General features: G+C 42.7%; 1 protein-coding gene across 3 annotated transcripts in view; it reads left to right on the top strand.

Moving 5' to 3' along the window:
• Positions 1–15,473, top strand: part of LOC137629711 (zinc finger CCHC-type and RNA-binding motif-containing protein 1-like) — a 543,938-nt gene that overhangs the window by 527,405 nt on the left and 1,060 nt on the right. For all 3 annotated transcript variants that reach the window (XM_068361276.1, XM_068361273.1, XM_068361275.1), the window contains exon 4: positions 966–1,185. In XM_068361276.1, coding sequence (XP_068217377.1) covers positions 966–1,185 — 220 coding nt within the window. The remainder of the gene's footprint in view (positions 1–965; positions 1,186–15,473) is intronic.

Here is a 15,473-nt window from a genome sequence, read left to right as displayed (position 1 = left end):
CAAAAAGTACCATGGGAATAATAACCATAATAATAATGACGGTTCAAAAGGCATAAGGCCAGGGACTTAACCAAGAACCTAAGTGACAGAGTTCAAAACGGGCAGACAAAGATGAATTCCCAAACAAACAATGGCCGCCGTGAAGGGCCAGACGGGAATGATAAAACAGACTACTGTATACTGAATATAAAACAAAAGCCCGGTACTACAAAAAGCTGTCAAAACAAACTATGGTACTTAACATTGGAATGGGTGAAGATGGAGCTTCGGACATGACGAAATAAATCCACGAGTGTGAAAATAGCCGAGAGCACCAGAACAAAATTCCACAATGCCGCAGTCCAAAAAGAAGGATGATGTTCAGATGGCGCTCGCGTCGGGGCGTGGGTGGCGTGGCTCTGGTGGTTGGCTAGGGCCTTTGTATCGGCCCATCCCTTTGACGAAGGAATTAACTAAATGGAAGACAACCTGTGAATAGTGGATTTCACGCGCCTTTGCTTTATACACGACACCCACAAGGTGCTCGCGCGAGGGTTGTAACCTCTGCATTCCATGCTTTTATCTTTCTCTGGTATAATTGGAAGGTTTTATCAGAAAAGGTATATTAGAAGGACCCTTTTCACCGGCCGCCACAGGTCTCTCCCCAGAAATAGATTTTTCCTTCGTCAAAATCCCTTTTTTATGTCCATACAGTATACCAATTTGCTCGTTACTTGTAAACCGAGGCACTACTGCAAGCACTAACTTGAATACCGAAGTCAAATAGATTTATAAAGTGTAACTGATGAGTTCTATTATTAGCAATTGTTACTGAAATTTAGTGAAATAGTAATAGACATATTCATTACATTGCACAATAAAAGCCAAGTAGAATACAGTAAAATTATGTGTAAGCTATTTTAGTAGATCTTATATCTAAACTTAACAACACATATACTGTACTATTTTGATTATCTCTTTTTCAGATGTTATGAGTGTGGGGAATTCGGTCATCTTAGTTATGCCTGTCCTAAAAATATTCTTGGAACTCGAGAGCCACCAAAGAAGAAACTGAAGAAGAAGAGAAAAGAAGATGATGATGAATATTATCAGAAAACTTACAATGAAGACGTAGATGATGTTGAAGATGAAGAGGAAGACAACAATTTTGACGACGAATCTTTAAGTGCAGCAATTAGATACCAGGTATTGAACTTTTATTGTAATGAAGTACAGCATGTCACCATCTCACCCCATTTATGTTTATTTTCGTGTTTGATCTTACAGAAATACAAATCATCGTCCTTTACATAGGAGAACAATAACAGTAAATTTTTTATGTGTTCCTTTGGTGATTTTTTTATTGGCAATCCAAAAGCCTCAAAATTACTTTTGTCGTGGATTCATGATGGTTGGTTTTTTGTTATTGAAGTTTTTGTGGTACAGTACATATACAATGGCACCTTGGTACTTTTCGTTAATGTGTTCCAGAAGGTATGTCGAGTGCCAAAACGGACAAGTATCAAGAGAATTTCCTCCATAAGGAATAATGCAAACTTAATTCATCCGTTATAAACCCTCAGAAAATCTAAGTGGGTTTTTGTAAGCCTATAGATCTACCTGCTGAGTCATCACCAGCTATTGCCTACTCCTCCTTAGTCCTTGCTTGAGTGGAGAGGGATTGGTTGCGGATTTTGAGCGAAGCGAAAAATCTATTTTTGGGTGAGATAGCCATGTCGTCCTGATGGAAGTTTCTACAGGGTAGCTTCCTTGGGTACTGTATATTTGATTACGGTGATATTCCCAGAGAATTTACCTTAAGGTATCCAGAATTCTAACTCCTGGAGCGAATATCCCTAATTAAATTTAACCAGGGATATCGCATAATATCAGAGGACGTATTCTTGACACGCCACATAGCAATCTACACCCCGAACAGAATTAACACTTCGAAGGGGTCAAAGTGGCAAGAAAACAAAAAACGAGAATAAAAGGAGAGCCGCTAGCAAGGCACCTCTCCTATATCGCTTCGAGTGCGTACATAGCGCCCAGACGGCGCCATCTGTATTCCTTGTAGCGATACACGAGGTGCTACAGATACTGTATATAGGGAGGGGTCCTATAGCCCTTTATAAGAAAAAGGAAGGGCGGGTCCATCAGGACGACATGGCTATCTCACCCAAAAATAGATTTTGAGCGAATTTTTGGGCTCAGGCCATGTCGTCCTGATGGAAGTATACCAGAGCATTACTGTATCTGTGGAATCTCGAAAACGTGCCGTACTCTCAAGAAGGTATTTCCCAGTCAACCTAGACCTAGAGACCTAAGATGTTACCGTCATACATCATTTCATCTAAACATAGACTATGTTATTGCTTCCTGCTCCCTACAGGGAAAAGTCATACTAAACTCTGGAAAAAGTCTCGAGGAGTACATATACAGTGTTGCCTCAGGATACGAAAGTAATCCGTTCAGGATACGGTTTTGTATCCTGATTTTTTCGTATCCTGAGTCGCGTTTTACATGTAAATAGCCTAATCCGTTCCAAGCCTTACTAAAAGTCACCTTTTCTTTCATAAACACGCTAAACTGTAGTAATAAACATGCAATGCAGCCATTTCTATCATTCAATAATTAACCCAACCGTTAAAAACAGCCTAATCCATTCCAGAAACCACCATGAGATTATTCAATAATGTAGTTATAGCCTAGTTATCCCCTCCAAGCCCTAAGAAAACGGTCCATTTTCTTTACTACTGTATAAAAGTTATGGTACTGTATGTAAAGCATTTGGATCAGTGAAGGTGTATTGTTACCTGTACACCTAAATTAAGGGTTGATACCCTGAAAAAAAAGGTACTGTACTCTCGGCGACGAGTTGGGATCTCGTAAGCTTTTCGTATCCTGAAAATTTTTTCGTATACTGGGGCATAAAAATCTTTGTATCGTTTTTCGTATCCTGAATTTTTCGTAAGCGGAAACTTTCGTATCCAGAGGTATCACTGTACCTATGTATGAATAACAGACAAGCCAATATAGTGGTCTCACCCTATATTATGTAAAGCAAAGTTTGTAAAAGAGCCGCTTGTGTCGATATGAAATACCGACAAGTTCCCCGTTCTATTACTGGATTGGACAAAGGTTTATATCCGAATAGGAAGAAATCTGTATATCCGCCACCGTCCCTATAGGGCATGAAGTCCTCCCTACTAGGGGAAAGAATAAACCAATGAAAGTTTGCTTGCAGTAAGGAACAATCTTTTAGGATTATTCATGTTAAAATTATACATAGTTTAAGTAATGCTAAACCATTTTCTAGTAAAATGACATAGGCGAATGAGACGCAAGGTTCACAAGAACTAATTTATTGACAATCAGTAAAAAAAAAAGTAGGTTAATCAGCAATTATACAAGTATAAGAAGAGGATAACCAACAAATAAGCATTAGGATCATAGTAAGCAGAAAATTTTGTTTATCTGAAAAGAAAGAACATAAGCGCCACTTTTAATATTGAGATATTAAAATCATAAAAGTCTGTCTTACTATTCAATCACACTGGCGTTGGAAACGCTTGGCACACGTGTCTGCACTTATGCTTGGTTCACCTTTGATTATGGAACAGTCAACGAGGACACCTTAGTGACCTAACACTTAGTCTGTAGAACAGTCCGTGACTACACACCCACCCTAGAATTAATCGTCCCAATTAATTTCGCTGTTCCTCGCAGAGTTAAACAGTAGGTTTGACGACACTACCCACTGCTACCACAAACCTCTTCAGTTGCTCCACTTGCTTCGTATAGTGTCTAAAGAATACTCTGGAAGACTTCCAGCCAGTGTATGAGCGAAGATGTTCGAAATCCATGTTATTAAAGAAATTTATGGACGAGGCAACTTTCCTCGGATCGTGACCTCCGGGTGTACTATCTGGATCTGCTCTGCGAATAAAATAGGTGATTTTCGCCCTTAGTTGTTTCAGAGATAATTATGAACCTGATGTTTCTCCCCTAAACAGCTGACCTCCCCTAAAGTCTGAAGTTCTACGAAGATAGAACTTTAGGCATTCCACTGGACATAGAGATGCATCTTCTTTCAGAGGGTAGATTCTCCAGGGACCCCACCTGTTGGTGGGTAGGTCGTTCTTGGCAAGAAACGTTGGGTCCGGAAAAAGGTTCAGTTCTCCCCCATCTAAGAACTGAACACGACCTTCCTCCCTCGAGAGGGCTACTATTTCACTAACTCTAGCCCCCGAAGCGAGTGCAAACAGAAATATAACTTTTTGGGTCAAATCCTTTAAAGCACACTCCTCATTGTTCATCAGCGAAGCAAAATGAAGAACCTTATCCAGAGACCATGAAATGGGTTTCGGAGGTGCTGATGGTCTGAGCCTAGCACAGGCCTTCGGAATTTTGTTAAAAATGTCGTTAGAGAGGTCGACCTGGAAGGCATATAGAATAGGTCTTGTCAAGGCGGACTTACACGTTGAAATCGTGTTGGCTGCTAAGCCTTGACCATGGAGGTGGATGAAGAATGATAAGCAGAAGTCCGTCGAGATCTTTTGTGGATTCTTCTCCTTGACAAAGGACAACCACTTCCTCCATGATGACTCATATTGTCTTCTAGTGGATTTGGAATTATATTCCTCTAAAAAGTCTATACTGTCTTTTGATATCCCAAAACGCTTTCTCACCGCTAGGGAGAGAAAATCATGAGCTGCAGGTTTCAGGTTTTCAGTGATGAAGCGCAGACAGTCGACTTCTGAACTCGCTGAGTCAAAACTGGATCCGGTAGCGGTAGAAACTTCAGCCGTAGTTCTAATGCCAGAGGGAACCATACGCTGTTCGGCCACTTGTGAGCCACTACTGCCGCTTTTCCCTTGAAAAATCTCAGTTTGTCGAGGACCCTCAATAGAAGGTTGTGAGGAGGGAACAGGTAAATCCTGGACCATCTGTTCCAGTCGAGGAACATAGCGTCCACTGCTTCCGCTAGGGGATCCTCGTACGGGGACACGTAGAGAGGTAACTTCTTGTTGTCTTTTGTCGCAAAGAGGTCTATCTGCAGTTCTGGGACTTGACTCAAGATGAAGGAGAATGATCCTGCGTCTAGGGACCATTCTGACTCTATCGGCGTGAGCCTGGATAGAGCGTCCGCCGTCACATTGCGGACTCCTTGAAGGTGAACTGCTGACAAGTGCCATCTCTTCTTCTCCGCTAGCCAGAAGATGGCCAACATCACTTGGTTGATTTGAGGTGACCTCGATCCTTGTCGATTCAGGCATCTCACTATCACCTCGCTGTCTAGTACCAATCTTATGTGGATCGAGCGGTGAGGGGAGACTTTCTTCAATGTAAAAAGTACTGCCATGGCTTCAAGAAAGTTTATGTGAAATTTCTTGAATAGGTTGGACCAGGTTCCTTGGGCCTTCTTCCGGTGAGAATGACCTCCCCATCCCTCCTTCGAGGCGTCTGTATGAATAGTCATAGAGGGGGAGGTGGCTGGAGAAGCGCCGATTTCTTCAGTTGTTTGACTTTGGACCATGGCTTGAGAAGCGTTCGCAGACGAGTCGGTACTGGTCTTATCAGATCTCTTCGCGCGTTTGATGCATATCTTCTCCAAACTCCGGTTGCATCCTTTAGCTGCGCTCTTAGCACTGGGTCTGTTACTGAGGCAAACTGGAGAGAGCCCAGCACTCTCTCCTGTTCGCGTCTTGATATCCTTTTGGAATCCAGAAGTCTCTTGACAGAACCTGCTATTTCCTTCTTCTTCTTTACAGGGATGGAAAGTTGGTGTGACAGTAAGTCCCAGTGGATTCCCAGCCACTGAAACTTTTGAGATGGAGAAAGCCGAGACTTTTTTCTGTTGATCTTGAAACCTAGATGTTCCAGGAACTGGATCACCTGTTGGGAAGCTTGCATGCACTCTGTCTTGGATGCTGCCCACACCAGCCAGTCGTCCAGGTAGGCCACTACTTGGATTCCCTTTAGGCATAATTGTTTGAGAGCTGCGTTCGCCAGCTTCGTGAAGATCCTTGGGGCTATGTTTAGCCCGAATGGCATGGCTCTGAAGGCGTAGAGTCTTCGTTGTAGCTTGAATCCTAGGTAGGAGGAGAGTTGACGATTAATTGGGATGTGCCAATAAGCGTCTGACAAGTCTATGGAGACGGTAAATGCCCGCTTGGGTAGTAAGGTCCTTATGTCTTGCAGTGTTAGCATCTTGAACTTGTAGTTCACTATGAACTTGAGTGGCGACAAGTCTAGAATGACTCTGAGTTTTTCTGAGTCCTTCTTTGGAACACAAAACAGCCTTCCTTGGAACTTGATGGATTTTACCCTTCGGATTACTCTTTTCTCCAAGAGTTCTCGAATGTATTCTTCCAGAACGTGGGTAGAGTGTTGGAAGAATTGTGGGAACGGAGGTGGAGTGCTGTGCCAGCTCCAACCGAGTCCATTCTTGATTAGGCTGTGGGCCCAGGGATCGAAGGTCCAACGATCCCGAAAAAGATGAAGCATTTAACTTCTGCTGCTGTTGACCTGAGGCCTTGCCTCCTTGACCGCGACCTCCCCTGAACCCCCTTCCCCTTGAGGGGCGTCTAGACGAACCTCTGGCTGATCCTCTAGCTCTTGCTCGAAAGGTAGTAGACTGCCCTTCGAATGCTGGGTTAAATGCCGGAGACTGTGTTGTCACGGCTTGGGGTACCCACTGGTATGTGGTCGGCGTTTGTGCCACCATCTGGGGCACTGCGGTCAAAGGAAGTTGCTGCTGTTGCTGTCTGTATGGCTTGGCTGGCCGAGAGGGTAGCCTAGGCTTCTTAGTCTTCCTCTTTGGTTGGGGACCCTCATCCGGGGAGGACTTTCATTTAAGAGATAGGCCCTACTTCTGGAGAAGGTTTCTATTTTCTGCGGCAGCCTTATCCACTACCTCTGACCGCTTCACTAGGGAAGAGGTCTTTACCCCAAATGCAGGAGGAGATTAGTTTCCTTGGTTCGTGCCTCACCGCAGCCGAGGCGAACACGAACTCCCTACAAGCTCTCCTAGCTTTGACGAAGCTGTAAAGGTCCTTCGTCACTGTGGCCAGATGTGTTTTGGCCACTACCATAAACATCTCTTGAGCCTTGGGGTCACTTGCCATTGTCTCTAGAGTCGTTTGCAGAGACATTGAGGCGGCAAGTCTTTCTTTTGTCTCTTGCTCCCTACGCAAGAGAAAATCAGACAGCTTCGGGAGGTCTTCACCGAACTGAAGTCCAACAATATCGGCCTCCAACTTCCCCACTGAGAAGGTAAGATGGACGTCCTTCCAGTCTTAATGGTCCATAGGTAAGGCCAAGGACAGAGGTTTACACTCCTCCAAGGAGGGACATGGTTTACCTGCCTTGACCGCTTTCAGAACAGCTTTAAACCCCTTTTCCATAAAGGGGAAGGCTCTAGTAGGAGAGGCCACAAAGGAAGGATGCTTCTTACTCAAAGCAGGTACCTTTGAGTTTGTGAAGCCCCTCTCCTTCAGCGAGCTTGACAGTAAAGCCTGTGCTTTAGTGTGGTCAAAAACTATGACCTCCTTCGGCTCCGTCTCTTCCTTTGAGGCTGGCTCCTTCCTAAGACGGACATAGCAGTCCGGGTACGACTCCTTGCTGGGCCAGAATTCCACCTCCTCGAGGGGGGACTGAGCCCAATCTCTCCGAGATGACGATCTTTCCCGTCGTCATAGGCATGTGTTCGGCATACCTCCAAGGATTGGCATCCGAGCACAAGGGAAGGTCCTTCACGTTGAGCTTCTTCTGGGGCCCACGTGATGCTGCAAGTCTTCGCATCTCCAACTTCATTGCAGCCGCCTTCTCATTATTTTCTTTCTGCATCTGCTGGATCATTCCAATGATGGAAGAAAGAGTCCTTCCCAGATCCTCTGGGATAGCAGACGATGTTGAGGGAATAGGTTCAGGGGCCTGAACCAGAGTAGCCGATTCCTTGTCGAATTCTTCCTCTTCATTGTCCGGAGCCTGGGTCAGCTCCTCTTCCTGGTCTATCGTCCAGTTGGATGTCTTGTAAGGCGTCCGAGACTTCAGAATCCACCGGAATCTGAACCAGAGGTATCTCCGCTTGAGGCTGGGGAATCACTGCATCTGCTGATGCCTTGGGGAAAAGGTAGGCCCTCATCTTCTCGCTTGAAAGATAGGGGCCAGAAGTATTTTTCTGGAAGCCCCTCACCCAGGTTCGAAGCTTTTCCCTTGCTGCGTCCCTTGACTCCGCCGACTTAGGGGCATCAAACGCCTCGGTAATCAGGTTAGTGCAAATTGTACATAGCTGCGGGTCCCAATACCGGAGATCACCTTTGGAGACTGCGCATGCTGCGTGCCTCCTACACAAATCATGTCCGCAGAAGTTCTTGCTGCGGACGTTGCAGAATAAACTCCCACACTTCGGATAGTCCTCCTGTAAAGACAAGAAATTCCATGAGTATCAAGTGAAAAACATATCACTGGATAACTAATGTTAAGTATATATAGCTTAAAGTAACTAAGCTAGAAAGGAAAGAAGGAAAGACACACACTTGTATTTCCTGCCCAGTCAATTGCTCTAACCTTCCAGATAATAAAATTTTCATGGTTATTCTTATTCTAGAATAACCGTTAAGGTATTTCCAAAGGAAAAATAGGTGTAGCTCACACCAATATAAGTAATTTTAATATACTGGATAGTTAATGAAGAAAGAACTCACTTTCTTCATCTGTACGGTTTCACAAAAGGCTATACAAGACAACACAAGAGTGTTGGAAAAACTTAGTGTTATAATATATTCTATACTATAGTTTTCTCCATGCAGTATATCCTATACTGTAAAAATACTGGCTACTGTATATAATATAATGTGCTGGCCGGCACATACCTTAAACTAATTCCAAAGTATACTACCTTTAGACTATTGGGTGGAAGAGCACTGGTTCAAATGTGTGTACCGGCCGGTAACTATAAATGTTAGCACCCGGCTGCCGGCCGCTAATCGTAGCGGCCGGCAGATCTTATGGTGTGCTTCTGTTGCCGGCCGGCAATGGTATGCTACCTATGCCGGCCGGCAGTAGAAAAGAACCAGAGAACTTCCACCTGCCCGGCTGCCGGCCACTCAGGCCGGCAGTCGGGCTAGGGTACAAACACTAGAAGAGAAACAGAATGGATGTAAGGATATAAGACGGCATTGCCTTACAGCCCAGCATCCAGAAAGAGTGAACATAAGGAAGGGGAGAATGAAAATTCAGGCTTCCTTCTATCCAATGCTGCCTGGCTCTACAGACAGACATGGATGTGAGACCAAGGGAGGTCTGGGGAACACTCTACAGAAGTTAGGCCTTTGCCGGCCGGCACGAACTTGCCGGCCGGCAAGGGACTGAGCCAGCTCCACATCTTAGCCTAAACTAGGTGCAGATGTAGAACGACGGCCAAGAGATGTAATGGCTAGGCCATTACTAAGGAAAGGAGGGAAGGGGAAAGACGGTCCTACAAACTCTGCTTTAGTAATAGATCACCCCGCACCCAAGAAAGCTCATCCTAGCCTAGGGGGAATCAGGGGAGGGAGGCCAGCAATGCTTGCCATCTCCCTCAGTACTAAAACAAGGTTTGGTGTTGTTATTCACAGGGAAAGAAGAATCATATCTTTCAAACCTAGAACAACAACACTGGACTAGTCTGCTAGATCACTAGAAGAAGGGATCATCTCGTACAGAAACCTTCAGAAGTGGTCTAGGGAGGCTAAGCCTCCTGTGTCTGCTCTAGGCCTAGCAAAGGAATCTCATTCTCTATGCTAGAAAGAAACAGACCCAGACTAAATACTCTGATGTCCTGCCCCCTCCTGAAGCCAGATTCTCTGGAAACAGGAAAGAACAGAAACACCCTAATATAGTTATATCTAAATATTTATTCAGATAAACCATTAGGGTTAAGCCCAAGGCTTAAACAGAGGGAAAAGGGATTGCGCTTATTCTCCGAGGAGAAAAGAGCAACCGGGGAGTGTGCGAAAGTATACTAGGGCTCCATAGGCAACTAGCCTAGACGCGAAGAGAATCGATTACCTAAATCACCGAAACTCTCTCATATACGATCTTGGAAGAAATATCAACAATATCTTATATGTATAAAACTGCCTAAAGCTTCAATAAATTTTAAAACACTCGGAAATCTGAATATCATGCATGAAAGTACTAGGTCCAAACGTCTAGGCTACGAAGTCTAGCGTAGGCTAGGATCGGTAATTCATTTGCCGAAACAGAAATACTAATAGCATCATATAAAGAATTTCTATGTAAAGCTAAATTGCTAAAATTATTAAAGCATAAAAGCCGGGAACATCGCTCTGGCTAACTAAATGACTCATGCATGGCTAGCGACAGCGTCCAGGACGCCTCCGGTAGGCAACAGCTCTTGTAACTAAAATATCGCCATCGAATTATTTTAAAAACACCAAGAGCTTACATTTATACATAATAAAGATACAGTAATACTCAACTTTCCAGAGGCAGAAGAGGCTGGAGAAAGCATCATAAGGTTGAAATAATCCAAGATTTACGAGTAAACATAGGGAAAACACCGAGTTGTTGAGCTACGCAAAAAAGAATGCAGATGGCGCCGTCGGCTGCGCTATGTACGCACTCGAAGCGAGATAGGAGAGGTGCCTTGCTAGCAGCTCTCCTTTCATTCTCGTTTTTCGTTTTCTTGCCACTTTGACCCCTTCGAAGTGTTAATTCTGTTCGGGGTGTAGATTGCTTTGTGGCGTGTCAAGAATACGTCCTCTGATATTATGCGATATCCCTGGTTAAATTTAATTAGGGATATTCACTCCAGGAGTTAGAATTCTGGATACCGTAAGGTAAATTCTCTGGGAATATAACCGTAGTCAAATATACCCAAGGAAGCTACCCTATAGGAACTTCCATCAGGACGACATGGCCTGAGCCCAAAAATGTATACTGTATATGGTTGGTCTTTTGTACATTGTACTGTCCCTTGCCTCTGCCCCTCATGAGTAACCTTTAAACTAGGGAAAACCTCTACCCTTTATATATTGAAATATTATTAATTGCAGCTCATTTGAGAAAGGTGTCTTGTTCATTAATTTTTACAGTATTTGTGACAATATGTACTGTGTAGTACTGTACAATACTGTAAATACAGTATTTAGTTTTTCTTACACATATACATACTTTTCATGCTTTAAGATAGGAAATGCCTTCAGCGGAGCGGAAATGGCTATTGAAGTCGTTAACAAGGCTATTAAAGAAAGATGATGAGCTCGGACGAGTAGTCCCCTCTTTCCTATCAAAGACATCACTTTTGTCTTCAGCGACAGTAGGTAAAGATGCAGTAGGTAAAGATGTACAGTTGCATCCTATCCAAGGTTGTTTAATCTTTTTTCTGTGAACTCTTGGATTTGTCTTTAGTGTTAATGATGAAATGAAGCATGAATTCCCATATAGGGGAAAGAATGGACACTACATCAGTTTATGGCTAAACCGGCAATAAATCCACACTAACTTTGTGTCTTGTAGGGGCATGATTGCTCTCAATTATGCTAATGTGCCAAGTGTAGCTCTTGGTCTCCTGTTAAGAGAAGACATGGTCTTTGAGGAACCGGTATGCTAATTCTTCACCAGTTTCATTCTTGGCAATGCTCATGACAATGCTGTAGACACAGTTTAGCACTTTGTTCTCCTCATCATGTTTGCCAATTGCTGAAGCTTCTGGGTATAGGGCCCGGCTTGCGCATAAGCATTGTACTTCAGAAGCAGGTAGACCTTAGATCTACATTACAAATTTTAACAAGGTTAGTTGAGTGTGAGGTGATCGAATTGTAACATGTGCTGGATGCTCTTCCTGACAGACTGATGATGATGAGCTTAAAATAGGGAATGCCCATAAGGCTTGCAGGTAGGCCCTTGATGTTATTTTTGAGGGACCTGGTAGCTTAAACTACTTGGTCCTTAGTGTCCCCTGTGCCAGGGACCCCATTGATTTCAGTGGTAATCCTAATGCCAGCAGTGTCAATGACCCCATTATCAGTGACTAATAGTTTTTCATCTTCATGGAATGCACTTAATGATATTAAAGATAAGGGCACGAACAATACACAGCAGACAAATTAACACTCATATATTCTAAGAATTTACATTAACAGAACACATTGCTTAAACTAAATGATTCTAGGTCATAGTAGCATCCTTTAAAAGTGCAAAGAGTTTGGTAACTCTTATTGGCCCTTTCCATTATCAAGCACTTCCAACTCATGACTTTGAGTCAGGGAATAAATTGCATGGTGTGAAAGGAAAAGTACACCCTTAAGATTTGTACTTCTGAGAGCTCTTACTCCTTGCAGTCAATTTGATGTACTTGTCTTAAATAGTAATGGTTTATTTATCTTGCTCCTTCAGTATTTGCTTTTCTCTATTTTATTGGGTTGTAGTTGTTCCCCACTTCTGTTGGTAGTGTTATCTGATGCCTTTTCTACAAAGTATTCTTTTTACTTTATACATTTTTGGTAAAAAAAAACATGACAACTATTTAAATTAATTTTTGTCCAAAAATGAACTGCTAAAGCATTATTCTTATTATATGTTCTTACAGCTTTTGTATGTTCTGAGATCTGTTTTATAAATACCCACGAAAATCAGATCATTGCAATTTGTTACTGTACACTTTGTTTTGCATCTAATTGCAGTGGCATTCTTTCATATATTACTCCTGATGGTTTTTCTGAAATGCAAAACAAGTTCACAATTCACATCCTTCAAGTTTTTCTATAAGCCAGTATGAAATGCAGTTTGAATTCCATAGACATTTTTCTTGGTGCACATACTGTAGAAGATTTTTTCAGTTTTTTTTTTTTTCACAGCTTAGTCCCCTTCCTATATGGGGTCACTATTTTGGATGAGTCACTTCTATCTATCTCAATTGTATGCTTCTGCTTCATTGAGTCCCTTTTCTCCGAAGTCCTCACTTACACTGTCTCTCCACCTCTTTCTTGGTCTTCCTCTTCTACCCAGAACCTCCACCTCCTAGACATTCCTTCCAATATGGTCTTCCTCCTTTCGTAGTATGTGTCCTTACTATCTCAGTCCTCCCTCCTGCACTTCCTTTGATACTTTAATCACCTGTGTCGACCTTCCTATGCAGTATACTCATTCTGGATCTTCATCTCCCTCATTACACCTGACATCCATCTGAATGTTCATATCCATTTTATTCTCCTCTTTCTTTTGTCATACTTGTTGTCTCTGTACCATAGAACATAGTTGGTCTTACTACTGCCTTAAAGAACTTTTCTTTCATTCTTGATAGCACGCTTAAGTCACAAAGGACTTCAGAGCTTGTTTACTAGTTGTTCCAACTTACTTGTATCCTATGTTTTACTTTCTCTTACATTTCCCCTTAGCCTCTGCTATAGATCCTAAGTTTTTCAAGTTGTCTGCTCTTTATTTCTTCTCCATCTAACCTTACACTCTCCCTTCCATCCCTTTCAGTGTTAGTATTTGGATAGTCTGTCTTTGACCTGTTTATCCTTATTCCTTTATCACTAATTACCTCTCTAGAACCTCCCGCCTCTCTGTATACAACACAATGTTGTCTGCATATAAAATGCTTTGTGGCATTGTCTCTCGGTACACATGTGTTATCTCCTTCGTCATGTTATCTATCACAGTGTTGAAAATTAATGGGCTAAGGACTGAGCCTTGGTGTAATCCAACCCTCATCTTGAATCCTTCAATCTCTCCAACACTGTTTGATTCATGAACAGAATCATCCATACTTACTTCACTAGGACCATCATCTTTCTCAAGCTTGACTGTAAAATGTTGAAAGCTTATTCTTCGTTTAAGAACACAATTGATGATTATGAGCTTGAACTAGGGAAGGCCCATAGGTCTTGTAGGTAGGCCCTTGATGTTATTTTTGAGGGAGCATATACCTTAAGCTACTTGGACCCCGATGTCCCCTGTGCCAGGGACCCCAATGATATCAGTGGTAATCCTGATGCCAGCAGTTTCAGTGACCTCATTATCAGTGACTAATAGTTTTTCATCTTCATGGGACCATCATCTTCCTCAAGCTTGACTGGAAAAAGTTGAAAAGCTTATTCTTTGTTTAAGAACTCAATTTTGTCGCTCGACTAGCCATTTTTTAAAGTAATGTACTGTACAGTATACAGAAAGCAATTATGATGAGATAATTGTATTTATGGAACAAAAATTCTGAATAAAATCTTATGGTTATACTATTGTATTTCAGACGCATAATTTTGAATTATGATACAAAAACATGTAAAAATCACATTAATTTATAAATTATGAAGCCCTTTTATATATCAATTATTTATATATTATGGAATTAGTAATGCTCCCCAGTACCAGACACCCAAGCGTTCCTGAGCTACTCAAACAACCATATGTTCATATTTTCTACAGACGAGTAGCTTCGCTATGTCTTCACGCTTGGAAGTTATCCAGGAACTCTTCACTGTACAAGGTTTTTCGCAACCAGTTGTGAGGAGAATAGCCAGATACTTCCGAGAGTCATCTATTGCTGTCTATCCAGCGAAGTGGACTATCTTCTGTGGTTGGTGTTGTGGAAAGAACATCCCTGCGGTCAGTGCCACTATTCCAACAAATAGCAGAATTATTGTTATATCTGAGGGAGGAAAAACTGTTCAGTGTCTACGGTGAAAGGATATCGCTCAGTCTTATGCCTTGCTTTAAAACTGAACAGAGTTGACATTTCTTCCTCGACAGAATTATCTCTCCTCATACATAGCTGCAAGTTATTTTGACCTCAGTTGGAAGTCAGACCGCCTCCGTGGAGTGTAGTATGAGTACTGCAATCCTTGAAAGGAGCACCTTATGAACTTCTTAGTCAGACTTTAGAATGCAACCTGACTAAAGACAGTTTTCTTTTTAGCCCTGACCTCTGCAAAGAGAGTCGGCGAGTTAAACGGTCTGTCCTTGACGTCGCCCATTCAAGGGGATGGGGGCAAGTGACACTCAACTTCATCCCTGAGTTTATTGCCAAGACTCAAAATCCAGTTGTAGCATATCCTAGGTTTGGGCCCTTCCTAATTTAGAGTCTCCGTACTGTAACAAGTGATCCAGATCAATTGTTATTATGGCCTGTAAGGGCACGGAGGAAATATCTTAAAGGAACTGCTTAAGCTTGACCACAGACTATTAGACTGTTTCCCAGCTCAGGTAAAGTCAAGAGGGGGGGGGGGGTTACAAGGAATTCAAAATCATCCTGGATCAGGAAAGAGTTCATGATGTCAAGGGTATTAGTACGTCCCTGGCATTCAAAAGAGTTTACAAGTGATGCAGGTCTTACTGGTGGGTTAGTGAAACGTCACTGCCCACTACCTGCAAGGCGCTTCGTAACCCACAGGAGACTCAACACATTTTCCATAGGTCCTGTGGTAGATGCATAAAATGTGATCAATAACACCTCTGGAGGGCAGATGTTACCCGGCTCTGAG

The sequence above is a fragment of the Palaemon carinicauda genome, chromosome 37 (genome assembly GCF_036898095.1).
Source record: "Palaemon carinicauda isolate YSFRI2023 chromosome 37, ASM3689809v2, whole genome shotgun sequence".
Lineage (NCBI taxonomy): Eukaryota > Metazoa > Arthropoda > Malacostraca > Decapoda > Palaemonidae > Palaemon > Palaemon carinicauda.
Note: the sequence above shows the minus strand (reverse complement) of the source record. Positions and strands in the feature narration are given on the sequence as shown.